General features: G+C 39.7%; 1 protein-coding gene across 4 annotated transcripts in view; it reads right to left on the reverse strand.

Annotated features, from left to right (window-relative positions):
- Positions 1-22,711, reverse strand: part of LOC140186422 (histone-lysine N-methyltransferase EHMT1-like) — a 201,738-nt gene that overhangs the window by 56,460 nt on the left and 122,567 nt on the right. For 3 of the 4 annotated variants that reach the window (XM_072240693.1, XM_072240690.1, XM_072240692.1), the window contains 5 exons: positions 16,581-16,688; positions 16,210-16,355; positions 9,940-10,083; positions 8,579-8,802; positions 6,391-6,579 (listed from right to left, as the gene is read on the reverse strand). In XM_072240693.1, coding sequence (XP_072096794.1) covers positions 6,391-6,579; positions 8,579-8,802; positions 9,940-10,083; positions 16,210-16,355; positions 16,581-16,688 — 811 coding nt within the window. The remainder of the gene's footprint in view (positions 1-6,390; positions 6,580-8,578; positions 8,803-9,939; positions 10,084-16,209; positions 16,356-16,580; positions 16,689-22,711) is intronic. The other variant, XM_072240691.1, reaches the window with a different exon arrangement.

Here is a 22,711-nt window from a genome sequence, read left to right on the forward strand (position 1 = left end):
CGTGGCTGACAAGGGAAGCAATGGACAGTATAAAAATAAAAGAGAAGAAGTATAACATAGCAAAGACAAGTGGGAAGCCAGAGGATTGGGAAACTTTTAAAGAGCAACAGAAGGTAACTAAAAAGGCAATAAGCGGAGAAAAAATGAGGCACGAAGGTAAACTAGCCAAGAATATAAAGGAGGATAGTAAAAGCTTCTTTAGGTATGTGAAAAGGAAAAAAATAGTTAAGACCAAAATTGGGCCCTTGAAGACAGAAGCGGGTGAATTTATTATGGGGAACAAAGAAATGGCAGACGAGTTGAACAGGTACTTTGGATCTGTCTTCACTAGGGAAGACACAAACAATCTCCCAGATGTAATAGTGGCCAAAGGACCCAGGGTAATGGATGAATTGAAGGAAATTTATATTAGACAGGAAATAGTGTTGGATAGGCTGTTGGGTCTGAAGGCTGATAAGTCCCTGGGACTGATGGTCTGCATCCCAGGGTACTTAAGGAGGTGACTTTAGAAATCGTGGAAGCATTGGTAATCATTTTCCAATGTTCTATAGATTCAGGATCAGTTCCTGTGGATTGGAGGGTGGCTAATGTTGTCACTCTCTTCAAGAAGGGAGGATGAGAGAAAACAGGGAATTATAGACCGGTTAGCCTGATGCCGGTGGTGGGAAAGATGCTGGAGTTAATTATAAAAGATGAAATTACGACACATCTGGATAGTATTAACAGGATTGGTACGAATCAGCATGGATTTACGAAGGAGAAATCGTGCTTGACTAATCTTCTGGAATTTTTTGAGGATGTAACGATGAAAATGGACAAGGGAGAGCCAGTGGATGTCGTGTACCTGGACTTACAGAAAGCCTTTGATAAAGTCCCACATAGGAGATTAGTGGGCAAAATTAAGGCACATGGTATTGGGGGCAGAGTACTGACATGGATTGAAAATTGGCTTGCTGACAGAAAACAAAGAGTAGCGATTAACAGGTCCCTTTCAGAATGGCAGGCGGTGACCAGTGGGGTACCACAGGGTTCAGTGCTGGGACCGCAGCTGTTTACAATATATATTAATGATTTAGATGAGGGAATTAAAAGTAACATTAGTAAATTTGCCGATGACACAAAGCTGGGTGGCAGTGTGAAATGTGAGGAGGATGTTATGAGAATGCAGGGTGATTTGGACAGGCTGGGTGATTGGGCAGATGCAGTTTAATGTGGATAAATGTGAGGTTATTCACTTTGGTGGTAAGAACAGGAAAACAGATTATTATCTAAATGGAGTTAAGTTAAGAAAAGGGGAAACACAATGAGATCTAGGTGTTCTGGTACATCAGTCACTGAAAGCAAGCATGCAAGTACAGCAGGCAGTGAAGAAAGCTAATGGCATGCTGGCCTTCATAACAAGGGGAATTGAGTATAAGAGCAAAGGGGTCCTTCTGCAGCTGTACAGGGCCCTGGTGAGACCGCACCTGGAGTACTGTGTGCAGTTTTGGTCTCCAAATTTGAGGAAGGACATTCTTGCTATTGAGGGAGTGCAGCGTACGTTCACAAGGTTAATTCCTGGGATGGCAGGACTGTCATATGTCGAAAGATTGGAACGACTGCGCTTGTATACTCTGGAATTTAGAAGGCTGAGAGGGGATCTTTTTGAAACATATAAGATTATTAAGGGATTGGACACGCTGCAGGCAGGAAGCATGTTCCCACTGATGGGTGAGTCCAGAACCAGAGGCCACAGTTTAAGAATTAGGGGTAGGCCATTTAGAAAGGAGTTGAGGAAAAACTTTTTCACCCAGAGAGTGGTGGATATATGGAATGCTCTGTCCCGGAAGTTTGTGGAGGCCAAGTCTCTGGATGCTTTCAAAAAAGAGATGGATAGAGCTCTTAAAGATAGCGGAATCAAAGGTTATGGGGATAAGGCAGGAACTGGATAATGACAGTGGATGATCAGCCAGGATCACAGTGAATGGCGGTACTGGCTCGAAGGGCTGAATGGCCTACTCCTGCACCTATTGTCTATTGTCTATAAATGCCTTGCTGAAATCCATATACACTACACCTACTGTTCTACCTTCAACAATGTGTTTAGTCACATCCTCAAAAATTTCAATCAGGCCCGTAAAGCACACCTGCCTTTGACAAAGCTGTGCTGACTATTCCTAATCATATTATGCCCCTCCAAAAGTTCACGTTCATAAATCCTGCCTCTAAGGATCTTCTCCATCAACTTACCAACCACTGAAGAAAGACTCACTGGTCTATAATTTCCTGGGCTATGTCCACTCCCTTTCTTGAATAAGGGAACAACATCCACAACCCTCCAATCCTCTGGAACCTCTCCTGTCCCCATTGATGATGCAAAGATCATCACCAGAAGCTCAGCAATCTCCTCCCTCGGCTCCCACAGTAGCCTGGGGTACATCTCATCCAGTCTCGGTGATTTATCCAACTTGATGCTTTCCAAAAGCTCCAGCACATCCTCCTTAATATCTACATGCTCAAGCTTTTCATTATGCTCTAAGTCATCCCTACAATCGCCAAGGTCCTTTTCCGTAGTGAATACTGAAGCAAAGTATTCATTAAGTACTTCTGCTATCTCCTCCGGTTTCATACACACTTTTCCACTGTCACACTTGATTGGTCCTATTCTCTCATGTTTTATCCTCTTGCTCTTCACTTACTTGTACAATGCCTTGGAGTTTTCCTTTATCCTGTCCACCAAGGCCTTCTCATGGCTCCTTCTGGCTCTCCTAATTTTATTCTTAAGTTCCTTCCTGCTAGCCTTATAATCTTCTAGATCCCATCATGAAGACCCTGGAGAGACTTGTTCTGGAGCTGCTCCGGCCTATGGTTAGGCCACACTTAGATCCCCTCCAGTTCGCCCACCAGCCCCGACTAGGAGTTGAGGATGCTATTTAATTATTTATGGTTTTATATTGCTATATTTATACTCTATTCTTGGTTGGTGCAACTGTAACAAAAACCAATTTCCCCCTGGATCAATAAGGTTTGACTATGACTATCTCGATTACTACCTAGTTTTTTGAACCTTTCGTAAGCTTTTCTTTTCTTCTTGACTAGATTTTCAACAGCCTTTGTATACCATGGTTCCTGTATCCTACCATCCTTTCCGTCTCAGTGGGACGTACCTATGCACAACATCACGCAAATATCCCCTGAACATTTGCCACATTGCTTCCCGTACATTTCACTGAGAACATCTGTTCCCAAATTATTCTTGTTTTTAATTTTTAAGATTTGATTTAAAAAAAAACTATTTTGAATGTCACATAAATAATCAACCTTGTTAAAATAATTTAAAAGCTTGTAAGTATAGTTTCAGAGAATGAAGGGATGAATGGTGTTGTGACACCAGTCAAATTGATGGGCAAGCTTTGTTCTAACCATCCCAGACATAACGAAAGGCCCTTTTCATGTGTCAGAGCTTACCATGGAAAACTGTCTCAGCTTTCTCTGAAAGTTCCCAACAAGACTACTGAAGTGAGAATAGCTTGCTTATGCATAAACACAAAATCACCCCATTATGATGGCGCCAAATTGCTGCAAATATCTAATCAGCCGATCATATTGCAGCAACTCAATGCATAAAAGCATGCAGACAAGGTCAAGAAGTTCAGTTGCTATTCAGACTAAATATCAGAATGGGGAAGAAATTGTGGATTGATTGTGGATTAATTGTTGGTGCCAGGTGGGGTAGTTTGAGCATCTCAAACTGCTATCTCCTGGGATTTTCACGCACAACATTGTTGTGTTCAGTGTGACTTTAGTTTTCTGGTCTACATTTGCAAATCACTGAAAGTTAACATAGAGATTCAGCAACAGTGAAAAGGCAAAAAAGGGAGGGGGAGGCGGAGCAGGAGAATGAGTAAGTGGCATATCCCACTTTGGGGTAAACAATTGTCTTTGTTGACTGCAGATCATGGTCTCTCTTTGGGTATTTTGCTATTGCTTGGTGGGTGGTGAGCACAGACACTGTGCTGAAATGGGTGGGGGGATTGATTGATGCTTTGCTGCTGCTTGTGTGGGAGAGGGGGCTTTGGGGCTCTAACTCTTTCTGCTGTTCATTCTTTTGGGGTTCTCTTTTTCGTGGATGTGTGCAAAGACCAAATATCTTATAGTAGGCACAAAATTCCCAGAGTCAATTTCCAATTCAAAGTATTGCTACAGCAGAGAAGTATTAAACCACAGCCACTAATGGAACAATGAAAGAACTTTGTTTTAATGGGTAAAATTTTAACACATTGTGTAAAACACATTGAAACAAAGCAGAAAGTGCAGGGAACATGCACCAGGTACATCTGTGAAGGAAAAACACAAAAGAAGTAAAGAAGGTCTTCGATCTGAAATGCTAATTCTCTTTCTTATTCCATAGATGCTGCTTGTACTAATTGTTTCTACCACTTTTTTGTTTGTTCAAAGCGCAAAGTAAATTTCAAGGTACATACATGTCACCATATACAGCCCTGAGATTTGTTTTCTTGCAGGATTTCAAGACGTTGCAGTCATTTATCATCTTCAGTTATTTTAATCAGTCTGTGAGTTTGGAGTACTTGCTTGTCCAAAACAAAAAGAAAGATCCCACCATAATCAAAGATTCTGAACCCTTGATTAAGTATTTCAGGACTACTGTTTTACTTTAAATCGCTTTTCACTTTATGAACCAACTCATATACTTAAAGAGTTTAAAACAATTTCAAAATAATTATTAAAATCAGATGTGGGAAATACACAACATACCCTAATGTAAAGCTGTGCAACCAAAGGAAGTCTGATTCCCAAATTGTAGGTTCCTGGACTGCTAACCAGGGCTTAAAAGGGACATTCTACTTCATTATATAGATAGGGAATTGAGTACAATAACCACTTACTATTTTTGTGCATCTGTAAGCATTCAGTTCCAAAACAATAATGACACAGCTTTTTTTTCAGAATCAGAATCAGGTTTATTTTCACCAGCATGTGACGTGAAATTTGTTAACTTTGCAGCAGCATAATATAGAAGAAAAAAAAGTAATAAATAAATCTTATTCAGTATACATTATACAGTATACGTATATTGAATAGATTAAAAATCATGCAAAAAACAGAAATACTGTATATTAAAAAAAAGTGAGGTGGTGTCTAAGGGTTCAATGTCCATTTAGGAATTAGATGGCAGAGGGGAGGAAGCTGCTCCTAAATCGCTGGGCGTGTGCCTTCAGGCTTCTGTACTTTCTACCTCATGGTAACAGTGAGAAAAGGGCATGCCCTGGGTGCTGGAGGTCCTTAATAATGGATGCTGCCTTTCTGAGACACCGTTCCTTGAAGATGTCCTGGGTACTTTGTAGGCCAGTACCCAAGATGGAGCTGACTAAATTTACAACCCACTACAGCTTCTTTCTGTCCTGTGCAGTAGCCTCTCCACACCAGACACTTATGCAGCCTGTCAGAATGCTCTCCACTGAACATCTATAGAAGTTTTTTGAGTATATTTGTTGACATACCAAATCCCTTCAAACTCCTAATGAAGTATAGCTGCTGTCTTGCCTTCTTTATAACCGCATTGATATGTTGGGACCAGGTTAGATCCTCAGAGATCTTGACACCCAGGAACTTGAAACTGTTCACTCTCTCCACTTCTGATCCCTCTATGAGGATTGGTATGTGTTCCTTCGTCTTACCCTTCCAACAGTCCACAATCAGCTCTTTCGTCTTACTGACGTTCAGTGCCAGGTTGTTCCTGCGGCACCACTTCACTAATTGACATATCTCACTCCTGTACACTCTCTCGTCACCACCTGAGATTCTACCAACAGTGGTTGTATCCATCAGCAAATTTATAGATGGTACTTGAGCTATGCCTAGCCACACAGTCATGGGTATATAGAGAGTAGAGCGGTGGGCTAAGCACACACCCCTGAGGTGCACCAGTGTTGACAGTTAGCGAGAAAATGATATCACCAATCCGCACAGATTGTGGTGTTCCAGTTAGGAAGTCGAGGATCCAATTGCAGAGGGAGGTACATAGGCCAAGGTTCTGCAACTTCTCAATCAGGATTGTGGGAATGATGGTATTAAATGCTGAGCTATAGTTGATGTACAGCATCCTGACATAGGCGTTTGTGTTGTCCAGGTGGTCTAAAGCCGCATGGAGAGGCACTGAGATTGCATCTGCCGTCGTCCTATTGTGGTAATAGGCAAATTGCAATGGGTCTGTCTGCTTAATCTCACAGAAATTGTATCCATAGTGTGTCAAGAGAACATAATTACATTCACTTTAGAACCTTCAGAATTGCTGATTTTGTTTCAGGTCAGTAAGTTAGATAATTTTTCTTTAAAATATTACTTTTAAACTGTGATTGCATCATTAACACATCCTTTTTGAATGCTTACCTCTCTGTATCAAGAGCAATAAGAATACTTTCCATTGTCTCTTTCCCAGGTGCAGTTGACAGACCTGTAACTGGTAAGATTGCTCCAGATTTCAAAGTAGTGGATGAGTTATATATGTCTGAACTATCAGCCACCTTGGAAACTGCACTTTCAGGTTTATTTTCCATTGACATCCTTATCCGAGCACTGCTGTAAAAAGACAACATTTATACTAACTTGATAAAAATTATGTACTGTACTAAATGACAATTCTAAAGAACATATTTTTAATAGCCACCGCTTTGAAAGCACCTAGTTCTACAAGTGGACCATGTCAGCTTAAATACGCAAGACGAACATTTACAAATAAAATTCTGGAATTTACCAATAAAATATTTTCATTTCAGACTTCCAAAATTTTCAGTTACACATCTGTTCCCAAAGAGTAACATGGTTACAGAAAAACCAACAATGTGAAATGAAACAGCATGCCATCATTCAACCTTAAACTGGCAATCCAAGTAAACAGCACCAATTTTTTAAATATGAAAGAGAAAAGAAATATATGCAAAGCAAAAAAATGCTAAATCACATCATTTCAAGTGCTCTACATGCACAGAACATAAATATGTAAAAGGGAAAATAAATTGCTAAAACTCTATCAAGAAACTTATCTCCAAAGATCATAAATCTTGACAATAACAAATTATCATGCATCTTTGCTGCATGACAATACTTCTGGTCTTCAGAGAAAGTCAGTACTTCATATAAAAAATTCCAACTTAAAGGTGAAATTAATATCAAATCCATTTGCAGATAAACAAATTTAAGTAACTGCCTTATAAGAATATCAATTAATATCTCATATTAAATTTTAATCAAGAATTTTTAATCAGGTCATAGAATTGTACAGTATGGAAACAGGCCCAACACGTCCATACCAAACATTTTAAGCGAGCCCCATTTGCTTGCATTTGGAAAATATTTCTTTGAGCCTTTTCTATCCATGTAGCCATCCAAATGTCTTTTACAGCTTATCTAGCAGCTTGTTCCATATACCCACAACCCTCTATGTGAAAAAGTTGCCCCTCAGGTCTCTATCAGACTTTTCCTATCTTATCATAAATCTAGACCCTCTCATTGTACATTCCCCTACCTAGGTAAAAAAACTAAACATTCACCCTATCGATGTTCCTCATGTTTTTAAAAATGTCTATAAGGTCACCCCACAGACTCCTATGCCCCAGAGAAAACAGCCGCAGTTAATTCAAACCCTCCAATCCCACTAACATTTCTGTATATCTTTTCTGCATCCTCTGCAGTTTAATGTCATTTTTAATGATCAGAACTACACACAATGCAAGAGTGATCTACTTGGAAATTTTTATGCATGCTATCATACTGTAGGTGCAGGAAACCTGGAATAAAAGCTGAAAATGCTGGGAGTAATCTGTAGGTCAGGCAGCATCTATCGGGAAAGAAACAGTGATAATTCTTCAGGTTATTACCTTCCTTCACAACTAATGAAAGACCTGAAGGATTAGTTATAAATATTGAGTATTTTCAGCTTTTATTTCATATTTCCAACAGATGCAGTATTTTTTGCTCTTGGGTAATAATTTCCACAGCCTTCGTACATTTTTTTAAAACTTATTGCCCATCTCCAATTTCTTTGGAAAGCAATTTCAAGTGCAATACAGAGGGGCCAAAGGCCAAGTGACACACACCAACATTGCAATACAATGAAAGTAGATCTTCTTCCTGGAAGGACATTAGTTAAACCAGGTGGATGCTCACAACAATCCAACAGAATCATGGCTATCTTCAATGACATTAGCTTCTTAAACACAGAAATAATTCCCCTTAATTTAAACTTCCTGGCTATCTAAATGAGATTTGAATTCATGTCACAAAATCAATAGTCCAAGCTACTAGATATATATACGGTAACATCTAGTTATACATCTAACTTTTAAAAAATCATAAAATCACTGAATTGAAGTTAACAATTTTAACAAAGTCAAAAACACATTTATTTTATCAAGGCTTTTAAATTAATATAAAATTATTTCTACTCCGTATTTGAGATTCAAATTCATAATCAACACTCAAGTAATTAATGACCTGTCAAGTAAGCAGATTCTAAATGTTGACAATTATTTTCAACAAGAGTGCTTACCAGCTGACTAAAGGAGACTCAGGGACCCACCTTGCTGTTGTAGTGTCTGCTTTTCCATTCATAGCAATCATCTTCTCCTGTGTTGGAAGAGGTACCATAGAAGTAGTGTCTGCTTTTGCTATCGTCACTTCTTTTGCTTGAGCAGTATCCTCACCACAGTGTGGGCAGAAAGATAAGCCATTTATACACGATGCACAGTTTTTGTGAAAGCGGTGGGAAATGGTACTATCAGGCTGGCATTCCATGAACGTCCCCTGGAAAAAGCACCTTAATTTATTACATACCTTTACGAACAGACAATAAATTGAGCATAATTGTATTATTCTTTTTTTTAAATCTTCTAGCATGATGAGTGAGTGAAGGAGCTAACATCAGCATCTTCCAAAACTCTTCAATAAATTTAATGATAGTACTGGCCATCTTTTCTGAATATTCATAATTTTTAACTTGCGAACGATCAAGTCTACCCAACTAACCCTGGTTGAAATAAAGAAATTGACTACAGGAATCCTTAGTTTTAAACCCAAGTTTAACCTATACCATGTAAAGTAGTAGTTTTATTACCCTACTGAATTTCTAGTAAATCATCCAGTCTAAATAATTATTGGAGATTGGAGTGCTGTAAGCAAGTCAAACACCAATGGACTTGCAATAAAGGATTCACTATACAACAACATACGCAAGGTGGTTTTCTAACTATGATTGATAATGCAATGTAATGTCATGCCCACAATCAGTTATATGGAGATAACTAATAAAAAGGATCAAAATTGTTGCATCTCAATCTAATTCTTCAACAATGTTTGTCTCTGATTACTTTTAATGCATCCAAGAGGCATGCCCCCAGTTATAAAACACTTGCACTCTTCTACTTACAAAGAAATTAAATTCCTAAGAACAAAAATGAAGAGCTACATCTCCAAATAACTTAAGTGCAATGCTTAAAGGGATTTTACGAATGACAGCAAGTTAAATCTAAATAGCCCTGCCACAACTGTCAAAAAGGCAGCCATTTAGTTTGAAGTCCCGTGTGTCATCTGGAAGACAATCAATCTGGTTCCCACACAGAGTGCTTAGAATTGGCTATTTTCTTTCCTTTATTTGGAAATGAAGCAGCAAGCTAACTCTAAACATTCTATTATTCAAAGAGACATTCAGATATTTAAAAATAAACAAAATTTATACGCTTGCTGCCATTTATGAGCATGCAGGCTGCCTCGTGGCTTTCAAGGTAACCTGCTCTAAGAAAAAGATCATAATGCTTCATACATCACAAGATACCATTTCAAATTTTGTTCAATATTAAATACATAAGTTGAATTTTAAATCAATGAGAAAATATTTTTGCTGTGATATTTGTACTTAAATGCTTCGATGTTTTCTATACTTACAGCAGTGCAGAAATATCCACATCCTGGGCAACACTGATGCTTAACCATCCGGGATCTATGGTCCTCACATAAGACCATTAGTTGCACCTTATTGGAAGGTCGCATCAACTCTTGCTTAATCACTGTGTTAATGCAGCTACTTAACTGGAAGAAACGATTATGCAATCAGCTTCTTATTTACAGAGTTATGCTCTAAACTATTACCAATGAATTATTTTTCAAATCAACAACAAAGCATCGAATTACTACCATCAGGGAGGAAGTACAGGAGCTTAAAAACCCACACTCAGCATTTTAGGAACAGGTTCTTCCATGATACCATGAACACTGCCCTGCTATTTCTCTTTTGCACCTTTTATTTTTTTGTAACTCAGAGTAATTTTTTATATCTTGCACTGCACCACTGCCACAAAACAAGAAATTCCATGACACATACATGAGAAAACCTGCAGATACTGGAAATCCAAGCAGCACACACAAAATGCTGGAGGAACTCAGCAAGCCAGGAAGCATCTATGGAAAAGAGATGTTTCGAGCTGAGACCCTTCATCAGGACTGAAGAAAAAAAAAGATGAGGAGTCAGAGTTAGAAGGTGTGGGAAAGAGAGATAGAAACATGAGGTGATTGGTGAAACTGGAAGGGGGAGGGGCGAAGTAAAGAACTGGGAAGTTGATTGGTGAAAGAGACACAGGGCTGGAGAAGGGGGAATATAATAGGATAGAACAGAAGGCCATGGAAGAAAGAAAGGGGGAGGAACACCAGAGGGAGGTGATGGGCAGGGGGGCAAGGAGGAAAGGAAAAAGGGAATGGGGAATGATGAGAAGGGGGGGTGTAGGGGTAGGGCATTACTGGAAGTTAAAGAAATCAATGTTCATGTCATAAGGTTGGAGGCTACCCAGATGGAATATAAGGTGTTGTTCCTCCAGCCTGAGTGTGGCCTCATTACAACAGTAGAGGCGGCCATGCACTGACATGTTGGAATGGGAATGGAAAGTGGATTGAAAATGGGTGCCACTGGAAGTTACCGCTCTTTCTGATATGGAGCGTAGGTGCTCAGCAAAGCAGTCTCCCAATCTACGTCGGGTCTCACTGATATACAGAATGCCACATTGAGAGCACTAGATACAGTAGATGACCCCAGAAGGCTCACAGGTGAAGTGTTACCTCACCTGAAAGGAATGTTTGAGGCCCTGAATGGTAGTGAGGAAGGAGGTTGTAGGGGTAGGTGTAGCACTTGCTCACTTGCAAGGATAAGTGCCAGGAGGGAGATCAGTACAGAGGGATGAATGGACAAGGGAGACATGGAGGGAGCAACCCCTGTGGAAAGCATAAAGTGGGGGGGGGGAACTGTTTGGTTGTGGGATCCTGTTGGAGATGGTGGAAGTTATAGAGAATTGTGTTGGACGTGGAGAATTGCAGTGGAGTGGTAGGTGAGGACAAAAAGAACCCTATCCCTGATAGGATGGCAGGAGGATGGGGTGAGGGAAGAGCTGATGGTGGAGGAATATTGCTCTGATATGAAAAGCCTCACTCTGAGAACAGATGCAGTGGAGACGGAGGAATTGAAAGAAGGCATGGCATTTTTACAATTAACAGAGTGGGAAAAGGTATAGTTCAGGCACCTTTCGAATTAATCATCAGACTGAGGAACTTCAACCCTCTCCGGTAGGAACAAAGAACTCCAAAGCATCATTCTGAAAAAGAGCTTGAGGCACAGCAGGTAAGTGCACGCAACACTCACGACATGCCAGAGGAACTCAGCAGATCGGGCAGCATCCTTGGAAACGATCAGTCAACGTTTTGGGCCTGAACGAAGGGTTCCGGCCCGAAACGTTGACTGATCGTTTCCACAGATGCTGCCCAACCCGCTGAGTTACTCCAGCGTGTTGTGAGTGTTGCTTTGACCCCAGCATCTGCAGAGGATTTTGCGTTTAGGTAAATGCACGCTTTGTCTCAACTAAGTTGTGCTGACCATCAACTACTCAGAATCAGATTTATTATCTCGACCGTGTATGTCGCTGAATTTGTTGCTTTGCAGCAGCAATCAGTGCAAAGACACAAATTATAAATTACAAGTAAATACAGTGGTGCTAGAAAATTCATGAACCCTGCAGAATTTTCTATATTTCTGCATAAATATGATCTAAAATGTGATCAGATCTTCATGCAAGTCCTAAAACTAGATAGGGAACCCAAGTAAATAAATAACACCAAAACATTATGTTTGCTCATTTATTTATTGAGAAAAATTATCCAATATTACATGCATTTGCTGAAAAAAGTTGCTTTTTGAAACTGATGTGACCCTCTCGTTCAGTAATAACTTCAACCAAACATGTCCAGTAACCGCTGATCAATCCTGTATGTTGACTTGGAGGAATTTTAGGCTATTCCTCCTCCATACAAAACTGTTTCAACTCTGGGATGTTGGTGGGCTTCCTTGCATGAACTGCTTGCTTCAGGTCCTTCCACAACATTTCTATCAGATTAAGGTCATGACTTTGACTTGGCCATTCCAAAACATGAAGCTTCTTCTTTTTAAACCATTCTGCAGTTGATTTAGTCTTCTCTTTTGAATCATTGTCTTGTTGCATTATCCAACTTCTATTAAGCTTCAGGTGACAGGCTGCTACCCTGACGTTCTCCTGTAAAATGCCTTGACACATTTTTCAATTCATTGTTCCCTCAACGACTGCAAGCTGTCCAGACCCTGAGGCAGTAAAGCTCCCCAAACCACGATGCTCCTTCCACCATGGTTGTTAGGATGAGGTTTTGGTGTTGGTGTGCCGTGCCCTTTTTCCTCCAAACATAGCAATGTGCATTTCTGCCAAAAAGTTCAACTTTTGTCTCATCTGTCTACAGAATACTGTCCCAGAAGCATTGTGGAACATGCGGGTGGTCTTTTGCAAACTTGAGATGTGCAGCAATTTTTTTTGGAGAATAGTGGTTTCTTCTGTGGTGTCCTTCCACGAAGACCATACTTGTTCAGTGTATTTCTTATAGTGGACACATGAACAGAGACTTTAGCAAGTTCTAGAGATTTCTACAGGACTTCTGCTGTTACTCTTGGGTCGTATTTTACCTACTTCAGCATTGCATGTTGTGCTCTTAATGTGATTTTTGCAGGATGCCCACTCCTAGGGAGAGTAGCAACAGTACTGAGTTTCCTCCAATTTGTAGATAATTTCTCTTACTGTGGCCTGATGAACACTCAGGTCTTTAGAAATGCTTTTGTAGCCTTTTCCACAGCTTCATGCATCTCTACAATTTTTCTTCTAAGGTTCTCTGCAAGCTGTTTTGATTGAGGCATGACGCACATAAACAGATATTTCTTGAGAATGGCAGATTCTGTCTGTAACCTGACTTCGTGTGTCTTTTTTTTAAATAGGGCAGGGCACCTCTACAACCTATGCCTCTAATCTCATCTCATTGATTGGGATGCCTGACTCCAAATAGTTTTTATAGAAGGCATTACCCTAGAGGTTCATATACATGTAATATTGGATCATTTTTCTCAATAAATAAATTAACAAGTATAATGCTTTTTGTGTTATTTATTTAATTTGGTTCCTTTTATCTAGTTTTAGGACTTACGTGAAGATCTGATCACATTCTAGCTCATATTTATGCAGAAACAGAGAAAATTCTACAAGGTTCACAAACTTTCTAGCACCACTATAAATAGTGGAAAAGGAATAACAAGGTGGTTCTCATGGATTGTTGAGAAGTCTATTTATACTAATTCTATTTCAAACCCATTTTTTGTATCCACTCCATATTCCTGTCAACTATACCCAGATTCTACTCACTTGTATACCAGGGGTAATTTATAGAAGCAATTAACCTACCAATTCACATCATTGGGTCCTGAGAAGAAACTCAAAGATATCTTTACGGTTACAGGGAAAATGTGACGCAGGTGACCACAATGCTGCCCTTAACATCATTCTCCCTGGTATCTTGGCCAATATACTGTTCTTGGACTACAGTTCAGCACTCAACACCATAATTCCCTCCAGACTTGACAAATAGCTCAGAGACCTCGGCCTTCACCCTGCCTTGTGCAGCTGGATCCTGGACTTCCTCTCAAATCGACAGCAGGTGGTAAGAGTGGGCTCCTTCATCTCTGCCCCTCTGACCCTCAGCACAAGTGCCCCTCAGTGCTGTGTCCAAAGCCCCCTCCTTTACTCTATGTATACCCATGACTGTGTTGCCACCCACCGCTACAATCTACTAATTAAATTTGCTGACGATACTACATTGATTGGCCTAATCTCAAATAATAACAAGGCAGCCTATAGAGAAATCATCACTCTGACACAGTGGTGTCAAGAAAACAACCTCTGCCTCAATGTCACAAAAATAAAGGAGCTGGTTATGGACTACAGGAGGAATGGAGACAGGCTAACATCAATGGATCTCGGGTTGAGAGAGGGAAAACTTTAAGTTCCTCAGCATACACATCACTGAGGATCTCACGTGGTCTGTATATACTGGCTGTGTGGTGTCAAAAGCACAGCGCCTCTTTCACCTCAGACGGTTGAAGAAGTTTGGTATAGGTCCCCCAAGGACTTTCTACAGCGGCACAGTTGAGAGCATCCTGACTGGCTGCATCACTGCCTGGTACGAAAACTGTACTTCCCTTAATCACAGGATTCTGCAGAGAGTGGTGCCATCAGCCCAGCACATCTGTAGATGTGAACTTCCCACTGTTCGGGACACTTACAGAGACACAGGTGTGTAAAAAGGGCCCAAAGGATCATCGGGAACCGAGTCACCTCAACCACAAACTGTTCCAGCTGCTACCATCTGGAAAACAGTACCACAGTATAACAGCCAGGACCAAAAGGCTCCAGGACAGCTTCTTCCACCAGGCCATCAGACTGATATAATTGCATTTCCATGTTATATTGACTGTTCTGTTGTACATACTATTTATCACAAGTTACTATAAATTGCACTTTGCACATTTAGACAGAGACATAATGTAAAGATTTTTACTCCTCATGTATGTGAAGGATGTAAGTAATAAGGTCAATTCAATTTATCTCTTAACTAACATGACCAAACTATACTATTTTTGAGGTCTTTGTATGAAAAGTAATGTGCATAAATTAAAAGTTAATATGTTAAGAAGCTGGTTGTTCAAATTTAAAGATGGGTAAAATAATTTGCACTGGAAGAACATAATAAAAGTCTATTTATAAACAAAGGAAACTTTGTCTAATAATTTTTAGTTATGTTAATTTTAAAGGTGATATAGGCCTTCAGTGAATAGTACTCTGCCTTCCCCTATACTGAAGACAACACTAACAACATAAGAAACTCAGAACAGGAATAGGACAAACGGCCCCTTAAGCCTGTGCTGCCATTTAATGATTGATCTGCTCTGCTCTAGGCTCAAAGGTGTTTCAATTCCCTCATCTTTCTAAAATTCATCCACTTCTTTGAATGCCCTGATAAGCTACCTGTCTTAACATTACAGGGTAAAGACTACACTGCATGCATGACGTAATCTTAATGACTTAAATCACATTCTTTGGAATGAACAAAATACAAATACAAATAAATGGTTCAGAGTGCTTCTATTTGCTCCGTACATGGTTCACTTTCACATTTACATATATTACCCAACGCAGGGAACACTTAAAAAGTTATTATCAAATGAAAAAATGTTTAATTATCATTCAACCATACATGAAAACCCAGTAATACTGCCAAAAACAAAACAATCCAGCTGTAATTCTATGCAGAGTTAAATATTTTTTAAAGTTGACAATAGACCCTCCACATACACAATTAGAAACACATTTTAAAAATATTTGTAGTTTCTTTAAGCTGAACTAAATCCATGAACTGAAATCGCCAACAAATACCCTCATTTGTGAGGGTACCTTTGTACTTACACATATTGCATATTTATAACAGAAAAAGATATTAGTGTTATAGCTCTGGCACTGTCTTACACAACAATAACCAGTACTCATCTTTTTTGTCAAACCTAAAGCCAAAGCTCATTTCACAAAATATGGCTATACGACAAAAAACAAGAACCTACAATACAGCTCAATTCAGTAATTGTTCAAAAGTTAAAACAGGCCATCATAAATGTACTGATTGGGTTTTTAAAAAGCTAATTTTCATGCTATTTCACTGTTAGAAAAATTAGTTCTCTAGTATAATTAACTCTGCAATCCAGTCCTAACAATCTATCTACTAACTCATACCTGCCCAATTAATTACTGTCAAGCTTAACCAAGAGCTCCTTACCTCTTCATCTATATTCTCAGTGGCCATACATTTATTATTAGCCAGTTTAACTATCTCTCGGCTTTTTGGTGTTTCCATCCGACAGCTACAAAGCGGTAACTCCTGTAGTTTATCTAGTTCCACTGAGTCAGAGCTTTGGGAAATACCTACATTGAAGTAGCAAAATTCAAAATTAACTTTTATTATTACATAAAATATTGTCAAAAGTACTCATACAGATCATGCAAAACCTCAACTGGACTAATCCTCTAAGCCAAATACAAGTCCAAAATGTTTCCACCCAACAACAAATAATTTTTTTTATCCAAGTTGGACATTCAGAAATAAGTTCTCATATACAAATATTCTTAAGTTCACCATATCATCTTTACCTGTAGACTGTGAAGAAAACAGACCACCTGTAGGCAGATCCAATGAGTCAAGGGGAACCTCGGTATACTCATTATTATCTGTCAAAGTTTGGGTCTCTGTGTCAGCACCTGTAATTAATTAAATTTACACTGAGAAGTTTATGAAAGGTAATCACACAACAGCCTGAACGCAGACTGATTTAGAGAGACCTTTGTCTTCGAAGAATTATAAACCATTGTATATTTCTTCACCTGAAGGGTTTGTTTTCTCCATGGTTTTCACTGATTAAGGAATTCTGAACCTTCTGGTGAGGACAGGACATCAGGATTAAATAATCTAATATTTGGTGGCCGTGTTCAACTTTGGTGGCAGAGTATCCTACATTAAACATTGCTGTAATGGACAGCAGACATACAGTTTCCCCCATATGCTGATTTGATATCCACGGATCTGCACACTGACAATGTCAGCCCTAAGTTCCACCTCAAACTTTTTTCAAGCAAATCTTTTCCCAAAAGTAGGAAAATTAAAAACAAAATGGCAGTTTTAAACTGAGATAGGAGCCTTAATCGCTCATGTTTCTTTTTTTTTTACACAGAATGTGCTATGAGGAAAGGGTTGAAATGGTATTCAAATTGGTTTATTATTGTCATGTACAATGAAAAACTTGTCTTTACAAAGTGTATTAGAGGTGGAGCAAGATAAAATTACACAATGCAGAATAAAATGCAACAGCTAAGGAGATACTGCAGTGCTGGTAAGTAATAAGGTGCAAGATCATAATGAAGTAGATTCTCAGGTTGAGTCTATCTTATTGTACGTGGGACTGATTTAATAGTCTTATAACAGCAGGGTAGAAGCTGTCCTACAGGCTTGTAGTCTGTGCTTTCAGGATTTGTATCTTCTGTCTGATCGAAGAGGGAAGAGAGAATGCTGGGGTGGGTAGGGGTCTTTAATTATGCTGGCTGCTTCACAGTCAGCAAGAAGTAAAGACAGAGTCCATGGATAGAAGGCTGATTTCAGTGATGTGCTGTGTCCACAACTCTCTGCAGATTCTTGCAGTCACATGCAGAGAAGTTGCCATACCAAGCCATTATGCATCCAGGTAGAATGCGCTCTATGAAGCATCAATAAAAATTGGCAAGGATCAACAGGAATATCAGCAGTAATAGAATCAGATTCAACCACTGTGTTTAACAGATAATTAGATGGACAAGACATGGAAGGATATGGTCCTAATGTGAACAGTCTTTTCTTTCTCTCGCTCTCTCTCACACACACACTTTAAATGCATATACTCTAGTATTAGACATTTCAACCTGGAAGAAAAAGATATCAATTTATCTATATCAATACCTCTCATAATCTTATAAACTTCTATTAAGTCTCCCCTCAGCCTCTGATACCCTAGAGGAAACCCAAATCTGTCCTTGCAGTACATACCCACTAATCCAGACAGCATCCTGGTGAACTTCAGCATCTCACCTATAATTGCGCAATTAGAATTGAACCAAAGTTTTATCAAACTATAACATAACTTCCTGATTCTTGAACACAGTACCCTGACTTATAAAAGCAACATAGTATTTATCACCCTATCAGCCTTTGCAGCCACTTTTCGGGAAATATGGAGTTCGACGCAGCATCTCTCCATAAATCAACACTATTAATGATGCTACATTAACTGTGTACTGTCCCTTTAGATTCAGTCTCCTAAAGTACAACACCTCACACATGGCCAGATTAAACTCCAATTGCCATCTCTCTGCCCATATCTACAACTGATCAAGTACCTACCATATCCATTGGCAACCTTCTACATGATCTATTTTTGTATTCATGGGCAAAGTTACAAACCCACTCTGATGTTACTTATTTATTTATATAAAAATACAATGCCTTCTTTAAAGCCCATTTTGACAACATACACAGCTCTAGTGTGGGCACGTGGCCAAGTGGTTAAAGCATTGGACTAGCAACCTGAAGGTCGTGAGTTCGAGCCCCAGCCGAGGGAACGTGTTGTGTCCTTGAGCAAGGCACTTAATCACATATTGCTCTGTGACGACACTGGTGCCAAGCTGTATGGGTCCTAATGCCCTTCCCTTGGACAACATTGGTGTCGTCGAGAGGGGAGACCTACAGCATGGGCAACTGCTGGTCTTCCATACAACCCTGCCCAGGCCTGCGCCCTGGAGAGTGAAGACTTTCCAGGCACAGATCCATGGTCTCACAAGACTAACGGATGCCTTAAAACAGCTCTACCCTCATTGATCACCTTGGTCACCTCCTGAAAATACTCAATCAAGTTAGTAAACCATGACGTACCTTACTAAAAGCCATGCTGTCTGTCCCTAATGTTGAGTTCTGTTCATTTAGATTATATAAGTACTCAGTAGGCACGTGTACTTTCCCTGTTATACGTGCACTGAAGGAAAAGGGGGAACTGTGAGATGGTGGCAGCCCTCATATATTGAACTGAGATGTTGAAAGTTGTTTAAACAAAAGAAAAACGTGTCTTTGTTGTTTGGCTGTTAACGGTGGTGGCACAGGATGATTTCCAATTAAAGGAAACCACCAGCATTTGACGAGAGCAAGCCTTATGAAAGCTGGAAATATAATACTGGAACATGGACTCATGTTACGGAACTGGAGAAGAAGCAAGCAAGCCTTGGCTGTTGTGTTGTCGCTTTCAGGAAGAGCGGGAGAGATTGCCACGGGAATTTTGATGGAAGATTTGAACAAAGACGACTGTATGAATATGCTAATAAATATGATTGACTGTTTTTTTGAAGGGAGGATTGGACATTTGAGGCATATTCAGACTTCGACAAAGTTTAGAGACAATTCTAAAAATATGGCTGATTATACTATTGATTATTTTTAAAGTACAGTCGCATGCATTAATACAAAATGAAACTTCCTGGCACTGTATTATCTTTTAATTGTTGGATACTCTGTGTCTAGACATAAAGGACAGACAGCTACCATTAACTGCATGTACAGAACTTACATTTGCATCTATGAAATCAGCAATGAACAGGATTTTTGGACAAAAGGCAACTACGACAACAGTCGGAATTAGTTTGAGTCGGGAAACGGCATACTTCACTGAGCAGAAACAAGAGTATAGCCAGCACAGATCTCAGGGTGACCAGACAAGGGGACCATTACCTGGCACAAATCCAATAAACAAGTACAGTAGGAGATCAAAATGTGCGGTATGTCAAAGTATTTACCACTGGGCGTGAAGCTGTCTGCAGAGAACCAACCAAGCTAGGCTAACTGAAAAATATAACAAATCTGAAAATGTAGAACGGTACCATATCACATTGCTTGTGAAGAAATCACCTACTAATGCAAAGACATCTGAGGCGGAGATTTTAATGATAGAATGTCTAAGATCTGCTGTTATTGATAAAGCATGCACGCACACACATACACAGTGTGTGGAGAAAAATGGCTTGAAAGTTATGTAAGTGAACAGAACCAGAAGGAGTGCAGAAACTGGTGAACACAGATATCCTAGAAACTAAAGAGGTGTTGTTTGAATCAGCAATCAAGGATGAAATCAGAAGTTGCAGAAATAATGGAGCATTTGAGCAAGCCAGAGATATTGGCCAAAAGACAGTGTCTACAAGAAACTCAGACAGGAATTATACCAGAAGCACTCCTGATGTCTAGAGGTTTTGAGGAACTGCACATAAAAGAACTCCAAAAAGACTCACCAACATGTGCATCAGAGTCTTTCTGACTACTTCTCAGTGATACGCCAAGAGCATTGGCAACCCCACTGCATGGACATAAAATCCGCATTCTTACAGGGAATGGAGCTGATACAAGATATTTACATTGAAACCCCATCTGAAGCCAGAAGCGGAAGAACACTGTGGAAACTCAAAAAGTGTGTGTATGAACTATCAGATGCATCACTCTGCTAGTATAAAGGTCAAGAAAATTATGTTGAAAACAGGTGGGAAGATGTCACGAGTGGATACAGCTTTTTTTTAACTGGCAAGATTCAGGATATCATGTGATTGGAGTACTTACCTGTCATGTAGATGACTTCATGAGGGGAGGATTACAAAACTTTGCCACAAGTTATCCCTCAGCTAAAGTCAGACTTTCAGGTTGGGCACGAGGAACATGACATATTCTGCTCTGTAGGGATAGACATCCTTGCTGTTGACAGTACAGTACAATGGCACCAAGAAAACTACATCAGGAATTTTCAGACAATCCACATGAGCAACTTAGGTCACAGATGTGTCAGATTATTTGGGTGGCAAGGCAGAACAGACCTGACATCATGTTTGAAGCCTGCAACTTGGCATCCAGTGCAAAATCTAGATTCCCTTGTTGGTTCTGTAACACTTCGATGCAGAAAACCATCCAAAGGCTACTCCAGAAACTCAGTCTTGAGACAAACCAGTCCAATTTCTCCAAATCTATGAGAACTAAAAATAATCCACCAAAACCAGTCTGCAATTGTCTTCAAATATTTATATATGTTACCATTTCATGGTTGCCATTAAGGCACTCACATTGTTGTTCCACTTGTCTTAATGCTTTCCTAGTTTCAGTTCCGCAAGATGTCTCCAGTGCTTGTAAGGCACTCATAAGTGTAAGTGATCTAATAATTAATAATTATGGTTCACTTGTCCACTGTATTTTCTCCATCTTTCCAAAAATCCTGATCATCTGATATATTTAGCTCTAAGTCCGAAACATTTTCCTTAATACTTTAACAATGCTTATAACGCCATGCCTTCCAAGATGAATTTGCTTAATGATTATATGAGAGATGTGTTATGTCACAAAGTTGCACTTTGGCAAAGTGTCACTGCACTGATGCAAATTGTCCATAGGTCTTTGGGGATGCCTAGTTTCCTGCTATATGAGAGATTCAAAATTACTACAGGTAGACTGGAGAGGTAAAGGTGATATGGGTATTTCCTGTGTCTGGATACACACATCACTTGGTGCGAGCTCAGCATGCCACTTACGTTCTTCAACCACAGCAAATGCAGGATCAACAATCTACAGGAAGAACTCAGTGGGTTTAGCAGCATCAATGGCAGGAAATGAAATGTTGATATACAGTGGTATGCAAAAGTTTGGGCACCCCTAGTCAAAATTTCTGTTACTGTGAATAGTTGAGTAGAAGATGAACTGATCTCCAAAAGTCATAAAGTTAAAGATGAAACATTCTTTTCAACATTTTAAGCAAGGTTAGTGTATTACTTTTGTTTTGTACAATTTTAGAGTGAAAAAAAGGAAAAGAGCACCATACAAAATTTTGGGCAACCCAAGAGATTTGAGCTCTCAGATAACTTTTACCAAGGTCTCAGACCTTAATTAGCTTGTTAGGGCTATGGCTTGTTCACAGTCATTGTTAGGAAAGGCCAGGTGATGACAATTTCAAAGCTTTATAAACACTCTGACTCCTCAAACCTTGTCCCAACAATCAGCAGCCATGGGCTCCTTTAAGCAGCTGCCTAGTATTCTGAACATTAAAATAAATGATGCCCACAAAGCAGGAGAAGGCTATAAGAAAATAGCAAAGCATTTTCAGGTAGTCGTTTCCTCAGTTCATAATGTAATTAAGAAATGGCAGTTAACAGGAACAGTGGAGGTCAAGTTGAGGTCTGGAAGACCAAGAAAACTTTCCGAGAAAACTGCTCATAGGGTTGCTAGAAAGGCAAATCAAAACCCCCGTTTGACTGCAAAAGACCTTCAAGAAGATTTAGCAGACTCTGGAGCGGTGGTGCACTGTTCTACTGTGCAGCGACACCTGCACAAATATGACCTTCATGGAAGAGTCATCAGAAGAAAACCTTTCCTGCATCCGCACCACAAAATTCAGTGTCAGAAGTTGGCAAAGGAACATCTAAACAAGCCTGATGCATTTTGGAAACGAGTCCTGTGGACTGATGAAGTTAAAATAGAACTTTCTGGCCACAATGAGCAAAGCTATGTTTGGAGAAAAAAGGGTGCAGAATTTCATGAAAAGATCACCTCTCCAACTGTTAAGCACGGGGGTGGATCGATCATGCTTTGGGCTTGTGTTGCAGCCAGTGGCATGGGGAACATTTCACTGGTAGAGGGGAGAATGAATTCAATTAAATACCAGCAAATTCTGGAAGCAAACATC

This window comes from Mobula birostris, chromosome 22 (genome assembly GCF_030028105.1).
Source record: "Mobula birostris isolate sMobBir1 chromosome 22, sMobBir1.hap1, whole genome shotgun sequence".
NCBI classification, from domain to species: Eukaryota; Metazoa; Chordata; class Chondrichthyes; order Myliobatiformes; family Myliobatidae; genus Mobula; species Mobula birostris.